Source organism: Gekko japonicus, unplaced genomic scaffold (genome assembly GCF_001447785.1).
Source record: "Gekko japonicus isolate JY-2015 unplaced genomic scaffold, Gekko_japonicus_V1.1 scaffold827, whole genome shotgun sequence".
Taxonomy (NCBI): Eukaryota; Metazoa; Chordata; class Lepidosauria; order Squamata; family Gekkonidae; genus Gekko; species Gekko japonicus.
In genome coordinates, this window is record NW_015174867.1 from 7,189 (window position 1) to 23,263 (window position 16,075).

At 42.5% G+C, this 16,075-nt stretch overlaps 2 protein-coding genes across 2 annotated transcripts in view; one reads left to right on the forward strand and one right to left on the reverse strand.

Moving 5' to 3' along the window:
• Positions 1-9,133, forward strand: part of TMEM251 (transmembrane protein 251) — an 11,143-nt gene extending 2,010 nt beyond the window's left edge. The window contains exon 2 of the mRNA XM_015424762.1: positions 8,247-9,133. Coding sequence (XP_015280248.1) covers positions 8,247-8,658 — 412 coding nt within the window. The 3' untranslated portion in view covers positions 8,659-9,133. The remainder of the gene's footprint in view (positions 1-8,246) is intronic.
• Positions 9,134-14,241: 5,108 nt separating this feature from the next.
• Positions 14,242-16,075, reverse strand: part of LOC107121764 (uncharacterized protein C14orf142 homolog) — a 2,058-nt gene continuing 224 nt past the window's right edge. The window contains exon 2 of the mRNA XM_015424755.1: positions 14,242-15,800. Within this exon, the coding sequence (XP_015280241.1) occupies positions 15,694-15,800 (107 nt within the window). The 3' untranslated portion in view covers positions 14,242-15,693. The remainder of the gene's footprint in view (positions 15,801-16,075) is intronic.

Sequence of the window (16,075 nt, forward strand, 5' to 3'; positions counted from 1 at the left end):
TGCACAGAAGGGATAGTGATTTAGATTGAAAACAAGTTCTACAAGCGGGGTCCCCCGTCTTTCTGATCCTTTGGGCACCTTTGGAATTTTGAAAGGAGGCGGTGTGCACTTCCCCAGCACGGCTGCCGCAGGAGATGGGGCCAAACCCGCAATGGCTGCTGCAGTACCTTCCTCCGCACTTTGCAAAAGAATCACAGAAGGGGAGTAAACATGAATGAAGGATAATTGGAGGGGTGGGGTGGGGGGAAAATAAAAAGAATTAAATCCTGAAGGGAGACTGGAACCACACTGACTAAGGAAAACCCACTGCTTACCAGTCCTGATCTTCCAGTGGCTGCAGTTGCTACTGCGACCATGGACAACCCTTTCCTTTGAAGGAGGGCAGCTGTTAAGAACATAAGAGACGCCAATGTTGGATCAGGCGAAAGGCCCCTCCAGTCCAACACTCTGTATCACACAGTGGCCAGAAATACCAGTGCCATCAGGAGGTCCAGCAGTGGGGCCAGGACACTAGGAGCCCTCCCACTATTGACCTCCCCAAGCACCAAGATGACAGAGCATCACTTGCCCCAGAGTCCATATCTATACCTTGTGGCTAATAGCCCCTGATGGACCTCTGCTCCATATGCTTATCTAATTCCCTCTTGAAACCGTCCATGCTTGTAGCCACCACCACTTCCTGTGGCAGTGAATTCCATGTGTTAATCACTCTTTGGGTGAAGAAGTACTTCCTTTTATCTGTTCTAACCTCAGTTAACAAGTCTTGCCTTACAGTGGCCCCCAATGTTTCTGAAAAGCTTGGTGAGTGCCAGGGGATGTCGTGGCAGACACCATGGTGCCCATGGACACCGTCTTGGGAAGCCTGTTGTACAGGTTACCACTTGTTAAGTGAGAATTAGGGATGTTCGAGTACAGCATACTTAAGGGCTTCTGAGTGGTGAAAAGTCCCAGGGCAGTGTCTACTGAGTTTAGTTTCCTTTGGATGGGGTGTGTGCAAGTACTGAAGTTCCAGGCTGTTTTTAATAATATCTATTTACAAATATACAAGCAGAACTTGCCAAAAGCAAGACTTCTAAAATCAGGTAGTGCAGCTGTTAACCCTAGTTCAAACTCCCAAAGGGTAAGTATGCTGCAAGGATACTTTTGTTTTTATGAACTTGTGCCAAAAACTCTTCAGTCTCTGGAGCCCAATCCATACTTTCCAGAAACTGGCTAGGATCCAGATAATTTTTCCCACGAGTGCAAGGACTTCTCCCTGATTACAAGGGGCGTTTTGGGCTGCTACTGGAAGGGGGAGGTGAGCAAAACACACTGCCCAAGCAGATGGACTTCCACCTACAGAAATATTCATCTGGATCCTGTTTCTCTGTCCTTCGCACTAACTGAACAGTATAATCTTCAGCAGAGCAAGAGAGATTTCCAGCCATCAAGTACCTGATTAGCCATTAATTGCCCTTTGACAGCCGATTAACAGTAATTATTGCAGCCAAACCCCAAACAGTATATTCTGAATATGCTTGGGAAGACAAGCTGTGTTGAGTCTGAAATCTACATGACACTGCCATATAACCTTGCAGCAGTTGTGACTGTACAAAGGGAAAAAGCTTGCACTGCTGTAGATAAAACACCATTCTGTAATGGGCAAGTAGAGGCAAAGTCTGTAGACATTACTCAGTATAACTGCCTCCAATAAACAGTATCAAAATAACCAAGTCATACAGGCATTCCTTAAATCTTACTTATCCTCTGTTATGCGTGTAGTTCTTAGAGATGTAAAGGCCTGGGAAAAAAGGGAAAAATTCGGGGGGGGAAACGTTTTTTTTCCTGAAGCCTTTTTTGTTTTTTCCCGAAAAATTGGAAAAATTGAAAAAAGAAAAGAAAAAAAAATGATTATGGAACGTTTTATTTTAGCATGATGAATAAAATATTTTAAGACAAGGCGTTCAAATATTTTCCAAATCATTTCTAATATATATATATATATATATGGTATCTGATCTAATGTCTGTGCACTGAGGACAAGCAAGTCCTAGGTTACAAACTGAACTCTCCAATGCAAGAACAAGATGCATTTCTTCCTTTAGGAGGTGCGATTGTCAGAAGAAAATTAAAAAGTTTCAGTTTTGTTTTTGCATGTGGTTGGGTATTCTATTTGTAATAATTGTTTGGATACACTATATTTTTAATATGCTCGTTGTGATAATTTCATGCCAAGTAAAAATGTCCATAGTCATATTTTATGTTCCTAAAGTAACAGAATGACTTTCAATCTAGAAAAGACAAAAGAAATGCTAATGTAGCATTTTTTTCAATTTTTCCGAAAATCTTCGTTTTTTTCCCAGCTTCAAAATTTCCGGAAATTTTACATCTCTAGTCGTTCTTAGAGATGTGGACTCACAGAACCCCCTCACACACTGATTTTGGGGGGAACCTCACGTGAACTATTTTCTCTTTTAGAATGAGTGAAATGCTTTTGAGGACAGGATGGGCATGCTGTAGACAGATCTTAAATCCAAGATGCATTTCTGCACCTAGAAGGATACCTAACCTTCACAAGGGGAACATACAGCACTTTAATTGCTTTTCAACTGTTGCAGGCTTTTTGTTGTCCTTTTGACTAGAGGTGGTTGACCTTGTGACCTCTCCCTCAAATGGCTGTGACACACATATCCACAAATTGGGTAACAAGTAGTTTATTTTCCTAACTTGTAGGAGAGTAGAAAGCTTAGAAGGAGGTGAGGCAGAGATTGCACCAAAGCTTCAGAGGGAAACTCTGAAAGTTTGAGAACTGAGCTCTTTAACCAGATAGCAAAAATTAAGGCATGTGTGCTGAGATAGCATAGGTTGCATCAGGTTGCAGTTTTCTCTCGAGTATTGTGTATGTTTGCAGTTTTGCTTGTACAAAATTTAAGGAATTTACAACTTTTAAATTCTATAAATATGTCAAATATTGCAGTTTCATATAGTAAATGAGTTATAAATGATGTATTTTATATTGTTAAAGCAGTAAAATTAGTTTAGGTTTGATAGGTAAGTAAACATTGCATATATTTAAATTTTCCCCAAACTTCTGGGGTTTTTTTCCATTAAGCCCCCCCCCCCCCCCAATTGCCAGAAATTTTACATCTCTGGTCCTTGCCAGTTTAGGTAGCCCAGGCTTGCTGGTGTTGGATCAAGGGGCTGCTTTTGGGCTCCACTGGCCATTTCCACAGATTAGGCCTGCCTTTGTGCATACCGTGGTACCTGGTATTTTAATCTGATTTGTGGCCTCTGTAGCTTCTAGGACTGGAGTGCTGGTCTGTTGCCATTAATAGAAATGGACTGTATATTTTTCCCCCTTTGGCACAGGCTTGCTCCCCATACTAGACATTTGTTGTAATAGGAGTCTGCTGTAATGATATCTGCTCCCCACTCCCATTCTGAAAGCGAATTAAGGCTGATGCAATCTTTAATTCATAGTGTCGAGGAAAGAAGGTGAACTTAAATAATGTAGCCTTGCGTCAGAGACATCTTATACTCATTAATAATCACTCAGGGACCAATCAGAATTTTCCCCTGCTGTTCAGCTGGGTCACAGCTAACATAAGAAATTGTTTGAGAATCACCGTTTTGAACTAACAGGTTTCCTCCCCCGCCCCATTGGAAAGGAGCTTAGCTGAGTCAGTGTTTATGACAGACATTCAACTTCCTCAATATTTTGTTTTGAGCAAAAGCAAAAAATAATATATATTTTTTCTGTTTTGAGGAAAATGTGACAGGCTCAGAAGCAAGTCTAGTACACTAATAGCTTCGGGGTTTGGACCTTAGGGGACAAAAGGAGGAAGCTTTTATAGCTGAGCCTGGTGAACTTGTTTTCTGTCTACATTCTGATAGTATCTGTCAGGGAGGATTGAGTTTTCTGGGATAACCGCAGGCCTAAATCAATCTTTCCCATGTATATTATTTCAGTGGGCATTCCCCCCCTACATGTGAGCAATCCCAGTGTGCGACATGGCACTCCTATGCAAGAAATAGGGGACAGTCAGAGCAATTGCTGGGATCATAATGGGTAGATAAAGTGACATAAAGAATTGTCCCGAGGACTCCACAGAGGCATGTTAGTGGTGCAGAAAGAGAAAATGCTTCTAGTTGTATCTGTATACACCTAGTTTACTCTTCGTGCAGTTGCAGTCCTATAAATAGCTAGCTGGCAGTGGTGATCTCAGCTGCTTGTGTTCACTAAAACTATGCAAGCTTGACCCTTAAGACTCAAAGTCTCTCACATAAGCTTGAGATATGGACCTGAGGAGACCCAGGTTTACATCCCTGTATGTCCTTGAGGCTCACGTGGGTCAGTTGCTATCTTTCAACCTAACCTATCAGAAGGCGGTTTTGGAGGTAAAACAGGGATATTGAGGTGGGTGGGAAATGAACTTTAAGCTGAATTCCTAGGAGAAAGGACAAGATAAATATTAAATAAGATAAGCTTGGAATTACTCCAGGATGCGTGCTTTGAAGACGGCTGTTTATATCCATTTGGGATCACAGTCCATGCCAGCTAGTTCATCCCATTCACTTTTGTAGCCAAATGAGATGTGCTGAAAATGTGACATCCTTTTCTTAGCATGTTGTTTTTTATTGTTTATTCACAAAACGTATATCCCACCTTTTTATTTTATTTTTTTATTTATACATTCAGCTTATATACCGCCCTGACCCCGAAGGGTCTCTGGACGGTTTACATACACAGTCTAAGTCTACTTTCCCTATCTACGGCCACATGGTACAGGGGCAGGGACCGGCACCCAGGTGGTGGGGCTTGCTGTTCTCCGGCTCGGCTCCTACTTCTTCCGGCGGTCTTTTTGCCCTTAGAAGGGCTGCCAAAGTGGCTAACAATTTAAAACATACAGGATAAAATGACATTACATAACCATTAAAATCAACACTCTCCCTCCCAACCATACATCATTAAAACAATTATAAAAAGAGTTTTAAAAAACAGAGTTAAAATATATTTTAAAACATACAAACGTAAGGGGGAAATCACTGAGGGAATGCCAAAGGAAACAGTAAAGTTTTCACCTGCAGGTGGAAGACAGTAACAGAAGGGGACAGACAAATCTCCCTGGAGAGCGAGTTCTGGAGCTTTGGTGCCATGACTGAGAAGGCCCTGTCCCACGTTGCCACCCGCCTGATCACAGAAGGTGGGGGCACCTGAAGCAGGGCCTCCAAAGATTACCACAATGGTCAGGTGGGGTGATAAGGGATTAGGCGGTTCATCAGGTATGTTGGTCCCAAGCCATGTAGGGCTTTGAAAGTCAAGACTACCATCTCGAATTCTGCCCGAAAACAAATGGAAAGTCAGTATAGATAGACCAAGACTGGAGCTGTATGGTCCTTAAGACTCAACTCTAGTCAACACCTCGGCTGCAGAGTTCTGTACCAATTGAAGTTTCCAAACAGTTCTCAATGGCAGTCCTATGTAGAGCGCACTGGAGTAATCTAAACTAGACGTAGCCAAGGCATGCACCACAGTGGCCAGATCTTTTCTATCCAGAAAAGGCCACAGCTGGCAAACCAATTGAAGCTGCTGAGTAGGTCCAAGAGCACCCCTAGACAATGAAACTGTTCTTTCAAGGGGAGTGCAGCCCCTTACAGGTGACACCTTAAATCCTGGGTCAGACCTTTCCTCCACTGGTAGCCCATCTAGTTGGGATTAAGTGTCAGTTTACTAGCCCGCACCCACCCCAACACTGCCTCCAGGCACAGGCTCAGGGTTTCTACAGCCTCCCTGGGATCAGCTGGAAGTGCGAGATAGAGCTGAGTGTCATCCGCATATCAGTGACAAGCCAGCAGTTTCATGTAGATGATAAGAGCATAGGGGACAGGAAGCTTGCGAAACCCAGAGGCCAAAGGCCGAGGAGATGAACAGCAGTCCCCTGGCACAACTTTCTGAAACCCACCCTCTAAGTAGGACTGGAGCCACCACAGAATGGTGCCTCCCAATCCCAGTCTAGATAGGTGATCCAGAAGGATACTGTGATCAATAGTATCAGAAGCTGCTCAGATGTCCAGGAAAATTAGTTGCCTTCCCTCTGTTCACTCCTGGCACAAGTCATCCACCAGGGCAACCAAAGCTGTTTTTAGTCCCATAATGAGGTCTAAACCCTGACTTGAAGAGGTCTAAACAATTTGCCTCATACAGGAAACCTTGGAGCTGTCCAGCACCACATGTTCAATAACCATGCTCAGGAATGGAATGGTTGATAATTGGATCTCCTGAGTCAAGGTTAGTTTCCTTAAAAGTGGACACTATGCTGGAGCAACCACCCCGTTTCTTAAGGAAGCATTTGCCTCTCAAACCCAATCAGCCATTCCCCCTCCCAGGAGATTTAAGTAACCAGGAAGGGCAAGGGTCATAAAGCAGGTGGTAACTCTCAAACTTCCAAGGATCCTGTCGACATCCTTAGATTGAATAAACTAAAAAGTATCCCAAACATTTGGTCAAGGTAGCACCCTGACACCATCCAACCCTCATTGCCACAGAGTATGCTCTAAAATGAGCTTTTGCTCATGTCCTATCAGATTCAACCCAAGTAAGCCAAGGGGCAACCTGGGCTCTTAGACCTGAGAGAGGGTGCCTGGGAGTGATTGTCTCAACTGCTTGGGTCATTTCCTCATTCCAGAGGTCGACCACGGCATCAACAGGAGCATCAGCCATATGCACAGAAAAAACCCCTAGAGCCAACAGGAAGCCATTTGGATCCATCCATGATTTTAATAGATCCCCCACCTCTTCAGAGTCTTGGTATCCTTGTAAGTCTAAAACCAAGCCAGCAATGATCTGTCCATGACAAAGGAATCATCACTTCCTCCACCCTAAGATCGCATTGCTCTTGCCTAGAACAAAATATCAGATCCAAGAGTATGACCTGCACAATGTTTAGGACCAGTTACTACCTGAGAAAGGCCCATGGTTGTCATGGAGGCCATGACATCCTGAGCTGCTCCTGACACGTGAGCCTTGGCATGAGTGTTGAAGTTCCTCAGGGCAAACATTCTAGTGGCCCTCAACATAATCCTTGAGGCCAGCTCTGCCATCTCAGGTAGGGAGACTGTTTAGGCAGCAGAGTTAGTAGTACACTAACAGAATTGCAATTCTCTCAATTCCAACATTAGTAACACAGCCTCAAAACCAGTAATAATGTCCTGGATTGGACACCATGCTAGGGGGTAGAATCCTTATAGACTACAGCAACACTGCCTCCCTGCCTGCCAGATCTATGCCGATGTATCACCAGCTATCCCTAGCCAAGGCTCAGTGATACATGCCGGGTCAGCCCTCTCTGCCTTTCCTGTGACTGACCTGGCATTTAGCAGCAGGATCGTTGTTGTGGGTTGGTTCTTGACGGGTTGTTATGGTTGCCAACGTCACTTTGGCTGGTAGAAGAACCAGAAGGGGCAACAGCATGCAGTTGTCTGCTTTCCTTTCCCTTTAGTTCAGCTGTTTGAGACCCTAGTGCCATGTGATGGAGTGCGCTCCCATCTCTGGCCCCAGCTCCTGCCGACCTAGCAGTTTGAAAGCAAGAAATTGCAAGTAGATAAATAGGTACCGCTTTGGTGGGAAGGTAACAGCATTCCGTGCGCCTCTGCGTTTAGTCATGCTGGCCACATGACCACGGAAATGTCTTTCGACAGTGCTGGCTCATCGGCTTGGAAACGGAGATGAGCACCACCCCCTATTCTGCTCCCCCCAGCACATCTCTTCCACCAGTAGGCAAAGGAAGAACATCTTTTTAATATACAGACCCATCTGGATCTTGGAAACAAAAAACAAAGACAACACTGTTGTCCCAGTGGCACATCAGCACATCACATGTCTAATGGAAGTCCATAGGGAGGCCAAAAAAGTTAAATGGATCTGGCTTAAATAATTCAGCTGTAATAACCAGATCTTGCCCTATAACAAGTATTTGTAGTTAAGGGTGTTGGACTAGTATGTGTAAGATCCAGCTTTGATTCTCCACATTTACCATGGAAGCTTTGTTGGCTGGACGAGCTTGGGCCAGTACACTCTAAGCCTAACCCTACCATACAGGGTTGTTGTGAGGATTAAATGGAGGCGAGGAGAATGATGCAAGCCACTTTGAGTCCCCATTGGGGATAAAGGCAGAGTATACAGGAATTAAATCAATGTATCCTTAAAAAAAAAAAAGTAATGGTCTTTTTTGAAAGTGCATAATTCCCCCCCCCCTTTTATTTTCAAGGTGCAGAGCATGGAGAATGATGAACTTCCGCCAGAGGATGGGATGGATTGGTGTTGGATTATATCTAATAGCGAGTGCAGCAGCCTTTTACTACGTTTTCGAAATCAATGAGACTTATAACAGACTGGCACTGGAACATATACAGCAACCTCCTGAAAAACTCAGAGATGAAAGCACCTGGACACACTCCTTAAAAACGCGACTGCTGTCCTTGCCTTTTTGGCTGTGGGCTATTATCTTTCTAGTCCCCTATTTACAGATGTTCTTGTTCCTTTACTCCTGCACCAGAGCTGATCCCAAAACAGTGGGCTATTGCATCATTCCTATCTGCTTGGCTGTTGTTTGCAATCGTCACCAAACATTCGTGAAGGCCTCCAATCAAATCAGCAGACTGCAGTTGATTGACACTTAAAAATCATTCTGAATTTTCTCATGAGCTGTTTTAGATAATCATGAAGATGCTTGGCTGTGTCAACGAAACATGTGAATGGAACTTGGGAGTCTTTTTTGTCAAAGCGTTAACTACTGATTAGAGCTTCTGCCTTCTATTTTTTAAAGAAAGTTGCTTTTAAATATGGCTAATTTATACATGGTAGAATGACGGGGGCCCTCTTTGAGACTCGAGAGGGGCATTATTCATATTGCCTTACGACACAGAATTTCTACACTCCATCTGAATTTTTGTGAGGAAACATATTTGAAACCTTAATTCACTGTGCCCATGATACCCCAACTCTTTTAAGTGGAGAATCGATTAAAAAGGACTTTTCCTTTGTACTAATGTATAAAGTTTTGAATGATTACAAAGGTGGCATATAAGACACAGTTGTGTTTTCTCCTTCAACAGTGTTGCACTCAATAAACCAGGGCTCCATTCATAACATATGACTGAATGAAAATAAAGCCTTTGTTACTCTTTTCCTTCATGCTTGCAATGGTACAAAAGTAACTTGCCAGTGTACAGCTCTTGGGCCAAACTAGTTGTGACTTCAGGAGATCTAAGAATGTATCTCCCACAGGTTTTAGAAATGTAAATAAAAGAGATGAAAACATTAAGGGGAAAAGGTTAAACTAACCCCTGGTAACTCTGAGCCAAATTATGCCTCCCTGCCCCTCAAGTAGAGATGTCATATCTGGAAATTTTGAAGGAATGGAACAAAAACCATGTTTTTTTCCCCTCGTTTTTTTCAGGAAATTTTTTTAGGGGAAAGTTGAAATATATACTTACTGTTCTATCAAACCTAAACTAATTTTACTGCTTTAACAGTATAACATGAGTAATTTATAACTTAGTATATAGAATTGTAACATTTGACATACTTATGGAATTTAAAAGTTATAAATGCATTAGTTTTGTACAAGCAAAATTGCAAATATACTGAATACCTAAGAGAGAACTTCAAGCTCATGTACCCTATGCTATCTTAGCACACGTTTCTTAATTTTTGCTACCTGGTTAGGGAGACCTAAGTTCTCAGTTATCCTCTGGGCTTTGGCCTAGTTTCTGCACCATTCCCTTCTGATCTTTTTTCTCCCTCCTGCAAGGTAGAGCAGTAAGGTACTTTCCCCCCAGACTGTGGGTACATGTGTCACAGTGGTGTGAGGAAGAGGTGAAAAGATCAACCAGATGATGTCAAAAGGACAACAGAAGGCATGCAACTATTGAGAAGCAATAAAAGTCCTGTGTACTCCCATCATGAACATTAGGTCGCCTTCTAGGTATAGAAAAGCATCTTGGATTTAAGAGCTGTCTATTATCTGCAGCATGCCCACCATGTTTTTAAAAGCATTTCACTCATTCTAGAAGAGAAAACATTGTAGGAGGTTTTTTCCTCAGTAAACTCAGTTTCGAATTTTCCCACTTTTTTTCTTGGCCCCCATATTTCTACCCCCCAATTCTATTAACTGCTCTTAAAAACAAACAAACCCTTAAGGGAGATCTATGTCATATTATTCCCAGTGTGACAACTAGTTTGGCCCTTGGATCATGCCTCATTCCATGAATGAGTTGGGTTTAGAATGATAAAACGTTTGGGAGAAATTGTTTACCCTGAGGAAGTGGTTACTTGCAAGACTATATTAGAGCAATGATAAACTGACTCAAATACAACAAACTTCTGAACTCGTAGGGCTCTTTGCTTTTGGCTGTTCAGATAACTAACCGGTTTCATCCTGTCAAGTTTTCTGGGCTTGCAAGCAGAGGACTTGGCAGTTTTTTTTGCTTTGTCTATTTCAGTTTCTTGGGCCAAGTCCTCAAATGGAAGTTGCTTAAGATTCACTGCCATTGTGCAGCCATTCATTTGAGTGTTCGCATCTCAGCAGTTTAAGTAAAAAAGAAGGTATTTGGGATTTTATTAATGATTTTTTTTAGCAGGAAAGGGGTACTGCAGCTCTTTAGCTCACATCAGATACCTGCCATGCTTCTGTCTGAATTTGTTCCACGTAGTGCTAGGCAGATAAAGAGAATTCTGGACTATATGAGCATGTTAGATTCTACACAATCAGAATGCATTTCTAAACTTAATCATATACATGTTAATTTGGAAGTATGCCTCATTGATTTTGGTGGGACTTGCTCTCAGGCTTATATAGGATTGGAGCCAGGCTTAGGACAGAGAGTTCAGCAATGTGATACAAAAACAATGCCCTGTTGGAGATGTGAATTACATGGGTCTAAGTATGTTCACTGATTTGTATTCAAGCATCTATACCTGTGAGTGCAAGATTGGGAATATTATACATAATGTGTATTAATGTGAGTTCATCACCAATTTGAAATGGGCAGCTTGGTCTCAGGCAAAATGAAATTCCCTGCTTATGGAAGGAGTGGTCTAAAAATCAACATTTGCCTGTAATAACTCAGTTGCCTTCTTAGTTTAAATATGTGCAAATAATGTGAACTTCTATTCAGTTTAGGCTTAAACTGTTGCCTGCCTCAGAGAAAGTCTTTTGCATATTGCAAGCTTCACATAATTGGAATGTGTTGGAATTGCCTGTATACAACTAAATGGCACGAGAATCATTTAGAAGGCTGAATTTCAACAAAACCATTCCTTCGACAACATATAAAACCACTCCTGAATGAACTTTTGCCAGTGAACATATGTGATATTCAATCATCCTTGTTAAAGAATTAGAAGGTACATTGATTTCTTATTGACAATCTGGGCTGGATGCTAAGCCTTGCTTTTGTTTGTCCCTTATGGAATTGGTCTGGCCATGCAGTGGTTTCCTCTGGTACTTGGTGCTTTGGGTCTTTTTGAAAGATGCTAGTCTTAAGTGTGTATAAGCTCCTAACATTGCAGGACCAGCTCCTGCCATGGAAAACAACACGGCACAAGCAAAAAGCAGGCTTCTGATTCAAGCCTTGGCACTGAGGTCTGCAGTAAAAACCCAAACATGCACACCAATATGGCAGGACCCAGTGTTTTGTCTTTCCAGAGCCAGCGCAAAATAGTGGTTAAAGTGCTGGACTAGGCTGTGGGAGACCCAGGTTCAAATCCTTATTGCACTACAAAGCTTGCTGGGTGACTTTGAGCTAGTCACTGTCAGGCTACCTGTACTTACAGGCAAGGCCCCCTCTAAGCTGTGGAGTCTTGTAGCAAAATTTTTACCTTGTGAGCTACTGGCATGAAAGTTGTGAGCCAGCGATTTGGCTACTGCATAACTTAGTTTGCTCTGGAGCCAACCTTCCTGAGCGAAGACTAAAATGTGTGAGCTGGAGGCTAAAAAAAACTGCGAGCTAGCTCACACCAACTCAGCTTAGAGGGAACACTGCTTACAGGGTAGCTGTGAAAGTGAAATGTAGAAGGGGAGACCCATCTATACACCACCATGAGCTTCTTGAAGGAAGGGTGGGATACAAATGCACTAAATGAATGTTTCAAACTATCTACGATACGCAACAAGCCCCCCCCCCTAAAAAAAAACCTTGTGGGGGGATGCCATCCCCCTCATGGATGAGCTGGCACATCCAGGCCCAACCTTGGACCACAGAGTCTGGAAGCCGCTCTGAGCCCGGCGTGGCTCCTGGCATCTGCTGTTACCACACCCAGGCCCAAAGTGGTTTCTGGCATCTGCTGCCACAGCCAAGCCTGGAGCAGCTCCTGATGTGTGTTGCCATGGCGACTGAGCCCCGAGTGGCTCCTGACATGTGCCATGGCTATGACTGGGCCTCAAGTGGTTCATGATGTGTGCTGATGCCCGTGCCCTGAGCGGCTCCCAGCATCCACTGATGCTGAGTTAGACCCTGAGTGGCTCCCCATGTGCTGCTGCCATGGCCAGGCCAACCCCTGCAGCATCTGCCGCCACAGCCAAGTCTGGAGAGGCTCCTGATGTGTGCCACTGTTGCAGCCAAGCCTGGACCATCTCCTGTTGTCTGAGCATGTGCAAACAATGTCTTCTATTTTTAAATTGGGGGGGGGGAATCTAAACATTTCAGATTTTTCTGCAAACCTGGAGAGTTCCCCAAGTTTGCTGAAAAATCTGTTTAGCCTCTGTGTGGCCCCGATCTGCGAAATTAGTTATCTGCAGATGGGGACACATGTGGCTAATAGTATGTAGATATGTTTGCACATTCAGCATCTTGTGAACATAGCATACTTGCAAGACTGCTTCATTAAGAACTGTGCTGTTTAAAACCTGCAATACAGGATTGATGGGGAAACTCCCTTCAAAACTGTCTATATAGCAAGAGACAAACATGGGCTAAAATGTCATACTATCTTTTACAAATACAGCCCTAAAAGTTTTTATTCCAAAGGCTCCTAAAATTATCTAGATATATACAGCACAATCATCTTCCTATTATAATGTAACTGACACAAAAATGCCAGTTCAGGGGTTCCAGATTTATTTTGTTTATAGTTTCTGTGAAATGATGAAAGTTTGTTTGATATAGAATATTTATAGAATTTATTTTAACCAGTGGAATAAGGACTTGCCTTTATTTCAAGAACAGGGAAACTCAACTGACTTTCCTGTAAGAGGGAGGGGCTGTAGCTCAGTGATAGAGCATGTGCTTGGCCCGCAGATATTTCCAGGTTCAATCTCGGCTAAAGACACCAGGTAGTAAGTGATGTGAAATTCTTTTTCTGAAGACCCTAGAGAGCTGCTGCCAATGTTTCAAACTATCTACAATAGATATACAATAGGTTTGCATCTAGAGAACTGCTGACAAAACTGATTTTGATGGCCCAAGGGTCTGATTCCGTATAAGACAGCTTCATGCTTTCAATGTATAAGACAGCTTCTTGCTTCCCACTTCAGCCAACCAATCTCAATTAAACGCTGCTTTTGGGGAATAGGCGACTGAGGAATGACATGAAAGAACGTCTGCAGCAGGAAGCGGGAACTGGTAGAAATCGTCACTGCCGTCTGGTTGATTTTCAAAAGTTTTTGGTTGTAAGGAGCTCATTATCACAGGTTCATTCTATCAATGAATTATCAGCAAGAATAACAGTTTGCTTGGTGAAAGATGAAGCACTAAATGAAATGATTAAATCCTAGTAAGGCACAGGTGAAAGCACACTTCAAAAGGTGGTGAGTTGACAAATCTATGGCGACATAAGCTAAAATCCTGTCTACAAGCAGAATGAATTGATAAAATACTGACAAATCAGAAGCATGACTAGGGCTTTACTCCTATAATCACTTATCTGGGATGAAGCCTGATTGAACGGTGGGATTTAGAAGAAGATATTGGATTTATACCCCGTCCTTCACTTGGAGTCTCAGAGTGGCTTACAAACTCCTTTCCCTCCCCCTCCCCACAACAGACACCCTGTGAGGTAGGTGGGGCTGAGAGAACTCTGACACAAACTGCTCTTTCAGGAACAGCTGTGCCAGAGCTTGTGACTGACCCAAGGTCACATCAGTAGGTGTAAGTGGAGGAGTGGGGAATCAAACCTGGTTCTCCAAGATTAGAGTCGGCACACTTAACCACTACACCAAACAGGCTCTCTTCTGAGAAAAAAAATCAGAGGTTCTTAACTAAACATAGAACTACTCTATATTGCACAAGAAACATGATATTGCCTGTATTTTACAATGTTATTAAGAACAAGGCATCACAATTAACATAGTTTTGATGTTTTACTTCGATAGGGTTTATACAAGCACAGTATGATTAGAAGTGATCAAGAACTTCAACATTATTTACAAACATAGGTCATTGAGGTTGCAGTCCTAAGGACACATTCCTGGGTGTAAGACCTATTGATCTATAGGGGACTTGCTTCCAAACAGATTTGTACAGGACTGTGACTTTGGGCGTTACAGGATTCTAGCCATAAAAGGGGACAATCTTGTACTTGCTACTCTGAGCTTAACGGAACATCAGTATGGAAACAAGATGGTGAAATATGTGTACCCCAATGTCTACAAACCATTCAGACAATTCTCTTGTTAACTAATTCAGAGTCCATTTTGGGATCTGTTCCAGTTCTTTGGAACAGGCTGTCTGAAGAGGAAGCCCAATTTCATAGGGTGAAGCTGTCTTTTGTAGATGGGCATTTGATTGCTGTTGCTTCTACAGTTTCTTCATCAAGAGATAAACTTTAGTCTTCTTTTCCAAGAGGACCATGTTGGTAACAGTCACTCCCTCCCAGCTGTCATGGTGAAGGAGCTGGGAGATTAGAAAGGTCAGAGTAAAAAGAGTGAAAGGCTCAATGAAGTACTGGGAACCCTGGCCAAGTGAGCTTCTTCCACAGCAGAGATAGGCTTACTGGTAAGAATATTAGTGTGTGAAGCTGTTCTGGGTTTTAATAATTTTGTCAACCAGTTTGGGTTGATTTGTGAGCTGCCTTGAGTTGCTATGTACAGTGAGAAAGTCAGAATAAAATGTTTTCATAAATGGCAAGATCCATAAGAAGATTTTGTGACTCATCATACCGTACTAAAAAAAGTTACATCCTCTGAAGCTGTTAAATTAAAAATATAGGGCTGAGAAAGTAACAAAGAAAGCTTCATTGTACATGTACGAGTCTATGCATGCACGTAACTGGAACTGTGGATGGGAACAACTTTATTGAAACACAGAGTTTAATTTTTGTAACCATTACTTCAAAGCAGTCTGTTGTTTGAAATGTTTGCTATGCTAGTATCAGCTGAGATGCTTATTACAAAGAAAAAAAACTCCCTAAGGCTGAGAAATGGGTATTTAAAATTGTGTTAAATTTAAATATGCCAATATATTTAACAATTGAAACTGAATGGCCATTCTCACATACATAGGATTTTAATCGGTATTTACAGCTTTCAAATTATAATATCACACTGTACAGCCAGAGAATTCACAAATAAATACAAACATCTACTTTGTTGTTAATAATAGTAAATATTAAAAAAGACATTTTTCTGGCTATCAAAATGGCACAGAAGTATTCGAGCAGAGAAAGTCCATAGATTTACAATTTCAATTCATACAAAATTCTATTTACAGCTTTTGTCAGGAGTGAGTTTTTGTCCGTTTTAACGGTGGCCCATCGCCACATGGTTTGGCATTAACATGATTTTCTTCCTCGTCTTCGTCCTCTTCACCTATATCCTCCTCCTCTTTTTAAAGACAAAAGGCGCATATTAGCAAATTACATACAAGAACCCTTTCCTCAGGAACGGTTTCCCCAAAAGTACCATTCCAATATACTCCATGAACTGGGGCCTGACTATGGACCGCCTACGGTTGTCAGCCTCCAGGTGGTGGCTGGAGATCTAATGCTATTACAACTCATGGCCAGGTGACAGAGATCAGCTCACCCGAGGAAAACGGCCACTTTGGAAGTTGGACTCTGTGGCATTATGCCCCCAACCCCCCCCTCCTTAGCCCCCCC